The sequence below is a fragment of the Camponotus floridanus genome, unplaced genomic scaffold, assembly GCF_003227725.1.
Source record: "Camponotus floridanus strain SB8 unplaced genomic scaffold, Cflo_v7.5 scaffold4, whole genome shotgun sequence".
In the NCBI taxonomy this organism is placed as follows: Eukaryota; Metazoa; Arthropoda; class Insecta; order Hymenoptera; family Formicidae; genus Camponotus; species Camponotus floridanus.
This window is the reverse complement of record NW_020229547.1, coordinates 3,803,087-3,815,543: the sequence shown is the minus strand read 5'-3', so window position 1 is coordinate 3,815,543 and position 12,457 is coordinate 3,803,087. Positions and strand designations below refer to the sequence as shown.

The 12,457-nt window shown below is 27.4% G+C and overlaps 1 protein-coding gene across 4 annotated transcripts in view; it reads left to right on the top strand.

Moving 5' to 3' along the window:
• The window catches only part of LOC105259572 (transmembrane protein 114), a 25,113-nt gene extending 12,656 nt beyond the window's left edge, over positions 1–12,457 (top strand). For all 4 annotated transcript variants that reach the window (XM_025411536.1, XM_025411537.1, XM_025411539.1 and 1 more), the window contains 4 exons: positions 3,010–3,253; positions 6,502–6,579; positions 10,694–10,831; positions 12,111–12,457. In XM_025411536.1, coding sequence (XP_025267321.1) covers positions 3,010–3,253; positions 6,502–6,579; positions 10,694–10,831; positions 12,111–12,361 — 711 coding nt within the window. In that variant the 3' untranslated portion in view covers positions 12,362–12,457. The remainder of the gene's footprint in view (positions 1–3,009; positions 3,254–6,501; positions 6,580–10,693; positions 10,832–12,110) is intronic.

Genomic DNA, 12,457 nt, shown 5'->3' with positions numbered 1-12,457 from the left:
TTTCTATATTTATATTAATTTTATACAAAATTAATATGAATGTTTTTAATAAGATTCTCTTGTTTCTAGAGCATCAGATTCTCAAGATCTAATATCTATTATTTTTCTTATCTAACAATCGTAATTTATTCATATAAAAATTACAATTTTTATACTTTTTATTTTATTTCTCTTCGAAAATAATTGTAATTAATTAAGATTTTATATATATATATATTATTTTATATGTTACGTTCCGCAAATAAATTATAATTATTTTTAATATCTACAAATATTTCTTTTCCAATAAAATATGCATGCTATGCAACATTATTAAATTATATTGTTTTTTCACAATGTTTACACTTCATTTTGATATTATTTAGTTTAAAAGATTTATAGCAACTAAAATATAGAAAATAAGTCACAAAGTTATTTACAGAATTACATATATTAAACAACAGGGAAAATATATTTGTTTATGTAACGTCCATTGCTGCAAATAAAAAAATTTTTTAATTTATTATAATTGATAATTACGATTTTCGACACAATTATTTCGACTTTGCTTCACAGCTGGACCGACTTATATCGTTATATCGTTTTATAAGAAAGCTCCTGTGTCAATTTTGTATCGTTTGTGTTGTTTGTTGGAAAACATCTTATGTAGATACTCGCTATTGCACAGTGTTGTATGTATATAACAAAAAAAAGTAGCACAAAAGCATTCGATTGCTATAAAACGTGTGAAAAACAACAATAAAAAATATAGTGCATACATTTATTTAGATAGACAAGTCTGCTAAGATCAGTATTCTAAATTAAATCAATTATTGCAAATTATACGCTGTATATTATGTTAATAGAATAGAATTCCGGTAATAATCGCGCATGATCTGTTGCCTCAGTTAATGTCGACAAAAATGAAGCAGAAAACAAGCAATCTCTGTATCATAACATGCTATAAAAAGTGCTATAAAATTTAATTAGAAGTTTTTAACATAAAAATGATAGATCTTAAACATTATATCACAAGCATATCGGCACAATATGTCAACACTGACAATGAGCATGCTATATCAGTAAAATATCATCAATTATCAAGTTCATCTACAACCACGGCATGATGGCAAAATACGGCAAAAATTGAGCATGTGCTGCAGTCTCAAAAAAATAACAGTAAAACACAATTAAAATTTATATAATATAACTTATAATATCTAGTTCTATTGTATCTATATTTCCAGATAACCAATCAATATGATAAATCGTATTGCTGGATCTGCTGTAAAATCATAATTGAATTTGATAATATACTGTTAGCAAATTGTTAGCATTTTGTCATCTAGAAATTATTATTAATTATTATTATTATTAATAATAATGAGTTAACAAAGTGATTAGATCAAACTAGTGCGTAACTAGTGCATAACTAGTGCATAATTTGTTAGAAAGCTGCCATAACAAGAAATTTCTATATCAAGTTATCGAATTATTCGCTTACTAGAGATTAATAATAATATAAACAGATTAATTTAGCTATATATGATAGCTATTTATAGCAAGTGTGCCTATTTAAAGTCAAAAAGTGGAATAAAATCAAAGAATTAAAAAAAATATTATAGAAAAAAAATTAAGATTAAATTAGGCCTTATATTATAAAAAAGAATAAGAGATGATTTAAGGAACAATACAATTTATTTATTAGTGCGTAATACATTAGTAGTGCAACAAAAAATTTCTATACTAAATTCCTATGTTATCTAATTTAATCTTTACAATATATATTGAATTTACTCTTACTTTGCTTGATTAAATTTGAATAAATTTTTATACTCGCGAATATATACGCATAAATCAAATAAAAAAGATTAAAGGAAATTAGCCTGAATATAAATATAATTTTAAATGTTGCATTTCTTTATATACTTCTCACGATTAAATCTCTTATTATTTTCTTAAAAGCTAAACAAATTTTAGTTTGAAATTCTGTGTCAATGTTTTTCAGGAATCTAGCATCTCATATTCGAGTGTAATAAGAAATCGCAGAATCACATGATCATCTTCAAGAATGATATGTCAGACAAAAGCATGTGCAGTTGTTATTATATATGTTTTACGTTTAAAATGTAGGTTTTTTTGTTTGAGAAATTTGTTTTTCGGATGATCTCTTTTCAGCTGTTTCAAAAAGTTTCTATTAAAAAAAATTTTTATTAAAAGCTTTTTCATTTACAATTATTTGTAGCATTATTTTATATTTAAACAGTTTTGTTTTTAAGTTCGGAATTCCTTATCTTAGATTTTTATGCATACTTTATTTCTAGTAATTATAATATTTTTTCATTTAGATAGTTTAATTTTTCACATATTCATTTGTTGTGTCATTTTATAGAAGTTTGAGATTTTTCTTTCAAAAAAATAATTAATATCATTTATTAAATTGTCAATCGATATGAAGTTACATTATAATATTTTGTATTTGAATGATAAAAATTTGATTGTAAAAAAAATTATGTTTACAAGAACATTTAAATATTTGATAATATGTAACATATATGATTAAAATATTATATATTATATATATATATATATATTTATATATATAAATATATATAAATATTATATATATATATATTTAAAATATTATACATATTTTATTGATACATTATATATATTATATATTATATATATATGTGTGTGTGTGTGTGTGTATGTGTGTGTGTGTGTGTGTGTGTGTGTGTGTACACATATATTTTTATATAGTTAATAAGTTACATAAAAATTATTATATAAAAAGATTATTTTTATATGTATGCATTTTTTAATTAAATTTATTTTTTTAATTTGATATGGATATTTATGTCTTAATTTTTTATTAAATTTCTATCTATCATTTTTGTCATAGATATTTCAAAAAATTTTTAAGATATTTTTAGGATGTTTCATATTTATGTGAATTTATTCACAAATATTAATATTCGCTGAAAGTGAGAAGAACGTATAAATATTGTATTAATACTTTTTTACTAGGTTATTTTTGAAAGGCGACTTCTTTTGGGTTGTACTGCCCTTGTGGGATTGTCAGCATGCATATGGTCTGTGGCTATAGGAACTGATTATTGGTTCACACTCGAATCACCAGATAATCATGGTTTACCTTTGGGAGGTGCTAAAATTGGTAGAAGATTGATTTATAGACGCACGGGTCTCTGGAGAAGTTGTACCATTGGATTGGAACCCAAACCGAAAAATTCTACGAATTTAGTGCGTTATGGTGAGTATGATTTATTTTTTCACAAAATATAATAAAAATATTTTTTAAGAAGATTAAAATTAACTTGATTTTATACATGCGATAATTAATTTTATACATATGTAATTATATGATATATGATTAATATTTTAAAGGATCTTTTATAATTATCTATTAATTTGTAAAATAAAGAAAAATAATTTTAATGGTTTTATATATATGAATAGATTTTTTAAAGATTTTTTTAATTTAAAATTTTGCCGAGTGAAATGTCAAAACTTTTTGGAAGACTAATTTCTTTTTAGAAGAATAATTTTTTGAAAATAACTTTTTTTGATATTGAAAAAGGAACATATTCAAACCCAGTTTAATTTTTAGTTACAATTGATCAAAGTAAATTTCTGCTATTGCAACAATTCTGCTATATAGAAAAATAAAAATTAATATTTACTTACACAAGTTGTTCTTGTGTAGAATATCTTTCTTAATTGTTAAAATCCTCTTATAAGCTTGTAACTTTACAAAGTATAATCTAATGATGTCGGTATGCATATGATCTGTGGCTATCAAGCGACGCAGCAATAATAATGTCATAACGTCAAGTAGATAAAAACTTTTCGGCTTGTCGACAGTTTTGCCTATATATAGATCACGACTTATCAAGCTCATCATTTCACGTCAAGTAAACAGACATTTCAGATTCAATTACAGACATTTCAGAAATTAAAGCCGTAATAAAAAATCTAACGGCACTTTTATTATATAATGTGAATATGAATACAAGATTTACATTATATAATAAAACATTAATAAAACATTATATAATAAAACATTATATAATAAAAGAGCTCCTCTCTTATCCACGTATTCAATTTATGTTCTAAAGAAAGATATATCCACAATAACAAAACGTGGTAAATTGAATACATGGACAGGCAAGAACATAGTCCTTTCCCTCCCCACACTTCACCTTTTTTTTGCGAAAGGGGAGGTATGTATTACGCAGCTCCTACTAGATGACCTAGTGAGGAAGTGTGAGACTTCCCATCGATTTACCATCCCGATCAAGGAGGACGGATCATCTCTTTAAGGCCTTTTAGGCCGAGAATGATTCGTTCTCTTCCATTTTCATTGAGAAGGACCTCTCATCGTCGTTTACAACCCGTCTTATACGATGAGTCCTAGAGGATCCTCCAAGAGGACCGAGGTCTTCTTTGACTCCAATCTTCTCCTTTCTAGAAGCCTTCTTCCTGGAGGAAGGGGAGAAGAGGCATCCTGTTCTCCAATAAGAGATCTCTCTTTTGTAATTCCCTTACATTATCGCATTCCTATCTCCTACATTCTAAGGCGCCCGGATATTTTGATGGGAAAGGTCGCCGCAACAGCTTCTCGGATGACAGTCTTCCCGATTTTTCACTTCTATCTTAAAAAAATCTAACTTAACCCAATCCACTTTTTAGAAGTGAGACATTATTTGATATAAATAGTTTTTCGAAAATATTATTTCGTTTCTAAAAAATTGAGATCAGTTTAAATGAGAGGATTGGGTCAGAGTAAATTTTTTTTAGAAAACATGATGAGAGTATTTGATTGCATGCATTCAATTTATCATATTTTGAAGCACAATTTTAAAGAAAGAATTTAAAATTACAAATAAATAAAACCAATCTAAAATGTTCATAAAATTAGACAGAAGAAATCAAAAGCATTATATCTCACACCTATAAATAGATAATAAATATTTCTATATAAAATGTGCATATTCCTACAGAATATTTATAGAGAATGTATATATATGTTGATTTCCTTAAATGCACATGATATCCGAAAAGGATATCCATTTATTAATAACTGTTTAATAAACTCTGAGCAATAACTAAAATCTGTTAAATATTACGCAAGGACATAATCTGGACAAATATGTATCTAGATCAAGATAATTAATTGGATCCTCTTTTCGGTATATTTACCGATAATATATTTAACATAACATATTTAACATAACACATTTGATGTCGTGCTATTATTTACATTTTCAACATAATAGTGCATACGCATTACACTGCATGTTATAAACAAAATTGTGTCAATATCACCTTATTTGGTAGTAAGCACATCTATCTATTTATTTATTTTATAACACCAAATTTTTGTACTTATTAACATTGATATTTTGTCAAAAATTTCCTTATTTGGGTAGTCCTATTTTTTGATGAAAATATATTTTTCTTCTTATATGGGTGAATTATTTACTACTATAATACATAATAATATAACATTGCTATAATATATAAACTAAAATATATAAAATTGTTATAATATATAATATGAAAATTTACGCGCGTAAGCATATAAATTATTAATTGATACTTATTAATGGTTATTTTTATTACTGGCTATTATTAATGATTATTTTATTGCAAAGAAAAAATTTTTGAATAGTAAGCGTGATGAAGCGCATACGGTTATCATGCATATAGTGATATAGAGGTATTTTTAACTTATTTTTGAAAAATGTGATTTTGAAATACAACTTTATCATTTATAGTTGAATTTGGCATTAAATATATGTTTTACGTTTTGCTTTAAAGAAATTTTAAAATTTTTATAAATTGGAGGAAAAGGAATGTTAAAAAATGAATTTTAAAATGAATATTTTAGAATGATCTTATTGCATTGTTATAAAGTACATTAAAAACTATGGAACATTTATTTGAAACTTTTTTTTATATTTTTTACTGTTTCAATGGTATTCACACAGAAATGTGAAACCGATTAAATTTAAAACTGATTTTTTTCAAGAAGATGTTTCACTTTCTTAATGGCATTTAAGTACATATAAAAAAATATGTGTCTCCTTTTTGACCTAGGCTACAACATATCCAAAACTCATTAAAATCGGAGGTGGACACTTCTGACCCTTTCCTAACACTCTTAACAAGGTAAATGAAATCGTCATTCACAAACGAGTAAGTGGACTTTTGCGGAAATTCACGCATCATCCAGTTATAGATGAGATGGCAGTCAAAATGTTAATAGTTTAAAAATTAAAAATCCAAGAATTTAAAAGATTATTCTTCTTTATATAAATAAATTTGATAAGTTTATTTCTAGTTTACACACATACACACATACACACATATACACACACTCACATGTATATACACAAGTGCACACGTGCGCGCGCGCACACACATACACGCACACACGCACATATATTATATATCTATATATATATATATATATGTATATATTTTGTTATTTTTCAGATGAATGCGAGTATTTGGATATGTTTCCGACAGAGATGCAAATACAATTAGATCCAAGTTTGAACATGACAGTATTGAGTGAGTATTTAATTAAATGTCTAGAATTTTGAAATTAATATATTTATAAAAAAAGAAAGTCATTTATATATACATATATATATATATATATATATATATACATACATATGTACATATATACATATACATATAAATACACATATACAGAATCAAAAATCTACTATATATACACTTTGATAATTTTAAAAACGGATAAAGAGAGAGAGGAAGAGAGAGAGAGAGAGAGAGAGAGAGAGAGAGAGATTTTATGGAATCATGAAAGCTATCTTTTGAGCAGGATGGCATCCTCAACCTCCACGGAGCAAGATTAAAAATTGTAAATAATATGAAATGGCATTGAGTGGGAGTACTCATTTGAAAATATTTTTAAAAACAAGAAAAAATGACCTTTGAAAGTTTGCTGTAATCTTCCAATCCAGAATTATGATCACATAAACAAAAATTAGTTCTTTGTGTTATCCAAGATTTACGGCAAGGATATCAGGTCCCGTATATGTGTGTGTCTCAGAGTTCGATCATCTTTAAATTTGTTGCATCACACACATATTTCTTTTGAGCTTAAAACATTTTGATCATAAACACTTATTAACCTACAATAAATCTCACTCTGATTTATGCTTTTTTGCAAAAATGATAATTGCGTGCACTTCAAATTTGGAATAATTTTTAATCACATTAGTGCCATTTTGTTCACTTATCAAACTTTGATTAGTGAATGAAAAACAATGCTTATACTATTCTTCCCCTTTTCCTATATAACGATACCTGAAACTTCGAAGTTGAATGTACAGTTCACATGTATATATACATAAGAATAACAAAAAGGGATATTTGGGATACTGGATTATCTCTGAAAAATGACGTTTTTGGAAAAAAATCTTGTATACAAAAGTTATAGGATACCAAATTACCTATCATATAATGATATTGGTTTCACCTTGATCTTGGGAAGATCACATCAAGGTCACTTTGAATTTTTTTGAAACCTTTATTTTTTATTGTACATTCTTATAGCCGATGTCGAGACGCTATAACTTTAACACTATAATACTAATTGTAAGTTCCATTTGGCCAAGAACCATTCGAGATATACGCTGCTATAATTTAAGTCGCTGGGCGTTAGTATTATCTAAAGTGTACCACGCGGAGGTCGAATTTACACCACTTCGGGGTTCTTTATTAAAGTAAGTCTCTGTGTTTCTCATATGTGTGTGTATGTGTGTACGTATAAGATATTTAGGAACAACTCCAAACAACGGTCGGTGATCCGGTGATCAGCCAAAGCAAAATCGATCAATTTAATCAACCAAAACAATTTTGGATTGTTCCGTTTAATTGACTTTCACATGATCTTAGCATTTCTATCTGAAATTAAACTAATCTCTATCTTTTCTTCCTCTCCAAACTCTAAATTTTTATTTAAAATATTTTTGTCTCTTATTTGAAATATTTTTGTAGCCGGTAGTTTTCGAAATATTTGGCTGGACTGTTTAACACAGGACACCCTGCACACACACACACGCACACACACACACACACACACAATGCTTCATATCTTTATTATTCGATCTTTATTATTGGATCACTTTCCTAAACAAATTCTATGTATAGTTTGTTTCCAGAGTGTTAAGGATTCATTTTTTTTTTAAATAGAAAAAATATAAGAAACAAGGAAACCGCTAAATCATATTTTTCTTTTCAAAACCGATGCTTTCTAGACAGTGTCGCGGCCTTCATAGACCGTTATTTATTATCACTGGCAGTTTTTAATTTTCCCGACTGGCAGGAATTTTGATTGTGCAAGGACGTATTTTCAGCAACTTTTACCCCAAGAGTTTCTTCGGATTCTTAGGACATTCATTTATCAAATATTCTGCCAGCTATCAATACAGTGGAAAATAATTCTAATCTGCAATCAGAATTATTTTCCAATCGTAGCTTTTACGACAATGGCTCTACTCCAAAATCTCCCATATGATATTTCGTCATGTTATTAAATCATTAAATTACTAAATCACGTTAATTACAAATATATATAAAAATATAGATAAATAATCAAATATAGATAAATATGCAAAAGACGCACACACAGCAGCGGATTAATTCTTCATTATATTGGGGGAGAAACCCAAAAATAATTGCTACATTACAATACATATAAACACACGCACACACACACACGCGCGCGCGCGCGCGCTCGCGCATGCATGATGCACCCACGCACGTATTCAAGTGCACGCGAACGCGCATGTATTTATATGAGTATATACATATATATATATATATATATATATATATATATATGTATATACATACGTATACAAGAATATGCATATACATGTACATAAACATGTATATACATACGAAGTGGTCCTGAAATAGTCATTGGTCAAAATTAGGGATTGGATTGGGCTCGTCATAAGGATGAAAAAAGTTTCAATAAACGTTAGTCCAAAAACGTATCCTTCAGGAGTTACGACTCATTTAATTATCAATTTCGAAAAATAAATACTTTCAAAGTTTTGATCGTACTTACTATGATTTGTGCTTTTTAAATTAATGTGTTCAATAAGTAGCTTAATCGAGTGATCTGTTGTTACAATTATAATCCAATATTATTGTCCGCGCATGGAGGCAACAGAATTCAAAACACAACAATCTCGACCAGGAATCTTTGAGCGTGTTAGATAATCAATAGTTAGACGGATGAAAGCGTATGTTTTAGTTAATTGTGGACATTTTCAACAACTTCTGTAAATAAAAATTAAGTTTTTTCCTTTCATGGCCTTCCATTTTTTTGAATTAAGTATTAATAATTAAATGAGTCGTAACTCCTGAAGGATGCATTTTTGAACTAACGTTTATGGGAACTTTTTTCATCCTTATGACGAACCCAATCCAATTCCTGATTTTGACAAACTATTTCAGGACTACGCTGTATATATATATATATATATACAGGGTCTACCAAAAGTGTGGAAACCCCTAAATATCTCGGAAAATATACGTTTTACAGAAAAGTGTTTCCAACAAAAGTTGTAGGGTTTAAGAAGATCTATATACTGATTCTATCAGTTTGACCTTGGATGGCGTCGTCAAGGTCAGGTCAAGGTCACATTGACTTTTTTAAATGACACCCCCTACATTTGATTGCATATTCTTATAGCTTAATTCAAGAGCTTTCCAAAACACTATAATAATGTTCATTTTTATTAAGTACTTTGCGAGTTATGAGGGTTGAAATAATTTCTTAATTTTACATAAACCATAAAATATCTAGTAAACCATTCATTTTTCGATTATCTTACCTTCATACTTTTATGTACAAAATAATGAAAGGAATCAATTGGTGTAAAGAAAACATACAGTTGTTTTTAAGAAAAAATATGTAATTTGCAATTAACAATTCCATATTTTTTCTTAAAAACAACTGTATGTTTTCTTTACACCAATTGATTCCTTTCATTATTTTGTACATAAAAGTATGAAGGTAAGATAATCGAAAAATGAATGGTTTACTAGATATTTTATGGTTTATGTAAAATTAAGAAATTATTTCAACCCTCATAACTCGCAAAGTACTTAATAAAAATGAACATTATTATAGTGTTTTGGAAAGCTCTTGAATTAAGCTATAAGAATATGCAATCAAATGTAGGGGGTGTCATTTAAAAAAGTCAATGTGACCTTGACCTGACCTTGACGACGCCATCCAAGGTCAAACTGATAGAATCAGTATATAGATCTTCTTAAACCCTACAACTTTTGTTGGAAACACTTTTCTATAAAACGTATATTTTCCGAGATATTTAGGGGTTTCCACACTTTTGGTAGACCCTGTATATATATATATATATATATATATATATATATATATATATATATATATATATATGGATATGTGTAATTCTATGAAATTTAAAGCTAGGTTCAGAAATCGAGAAAAATTCCTTTCTTTCTTTCTTTTACAAAGAAAACATTCAAAAAGATTTCTGATTGCTAACTCGGGAGCAATCAGAAATCTTTTTTAATGTTTCATGTGTACCGAGTCAGTTTCGGAACCTAGCCTAAATATATATTCACAGTCTAGCTTGATCAATTTATGTATTTTCAGGTTACGCCAAGACTCAAGTTTCATTTGCTTTAATCAGTCTTTTCGTAATGTTGATGGGCTTCTTCTTTTCAATTTACACATTCCTAAATCCACGCTATATGTTTAAGCGTCTAGCCGGAGGAATACACTTCATAACTGGTAATTAGCATTGCATAATATTTTTTTAGCTATATGATAAGTTTAATCCGTGATAAATTTTTAATCAGTTTTTAATTTCGTGTATTTCAATAATAATATTTACTAATTTATAAAACTTTTGATTGGCTATTTTTAGAGATACTTTTATCGATAAAAAAGGACTTAGAATATCCCATCATATTTTTATTAACAAAATATTGTACAGTAATAAATATCTAATCTATATCGAGTAAAATATTTTCAAATTCAAATTGGGATAATAAAGAATTAACAGATTTTATTATGAATAATCACCACAAATGAAAAAGAGCGAGAGTCGAAAGTTTTATTAAAATTCTTCATTGATCTATACACCTGCAAAAAAACGGACTACTAAATTTTAGTACAATTTTTTAACATCTTTCAATAGCGATAAAGTAAATCAGTAAAAAATCATCGCATTGAGATAAAACAACGCAAATTAAAGCTTGAACATTCCTCTTGAAAATCAAGGAAATCAGAGAATTACAAAAAATTGTTTCATAAAATGATAGACGAATGAAGATAAACTTTGAGAAATGGGTAATTGTTTTACCCATTTTTAAACTGTTGCGTTGTTCAGGAGAATCGGCTTTCAGATACAAAAATGTATAAGTTTTGAAGCTCATTTATATTTCCTAACAAATCTATATTTTAATCAATTTTCTATACTCTACTCTTTCAATTATTTTCTATTCTATACTCTATTTTATCAATTTTTTATTGTCTACACTTTAATTTTCTTTTTGAAAAAGTTTTTCACGATAATTTATTTCTGAATTGCAGATTTTACAAGAAAAAAATCTATTTTATAACATTTTTAAAACGATGTAACTATATAAAAAAAATCATACAAAATTGATTAAAGTATGGATTTGTTAGGAAATAAATAAGCTTCAAAATACTCATACATTTTTATACCCAAAAGTCGATTTTCCTGAGCAATCCAACAGTCTTTTCCAAAAAGAAATTTGTTTCCCATTTCTCCCAAACGTTAAAGATATATTTTTCCCAAAATCCGCCATTTTATAAAATATTTTTTGTAATTCAAATTTGATTGTCTTGGTTTTCAAAAGGAATGTTCAAGCTTTAATTTGAGTATCATTTCATCTCAATACGATGATTTTTTACTGATTTATCGCTATTGAAAGATTAAAAAATTAAAAGGTTAAAAAATTGTGCTATTTAGTGGCCCGTTATATATAAATATATAAGAAAACTTTAATTAATGCATCTGTGTCCTTCTTCATTCTTTTTTCAGCTGCTTGCAATATGGTGGTGATACAAGTGCTACTTTCTTCAATCGAATATGAAAGTAATCATGTCTTCGAAAACTTTCCAAAGAATGCATTAATAAAATATAATTATTCGCTTATTCTTGCATGGATCGTATTTTTATGCAATTTAATGTCTGGCTTGGTCTTCATGCTTTTCTCAAGGAAGAGAAAGAGAGATAAAGCCCCTACGGAAGAAATAGCTATGGCTGATGAGCCAACAATAATTGGACGTTAAATTTCTTTTATTACTATTGTTATTAATTTTATTCTTATTGTTATTCATTGAAACTACGAGATTTGAGTGTGAATTATAAATGATGCTAATTATATA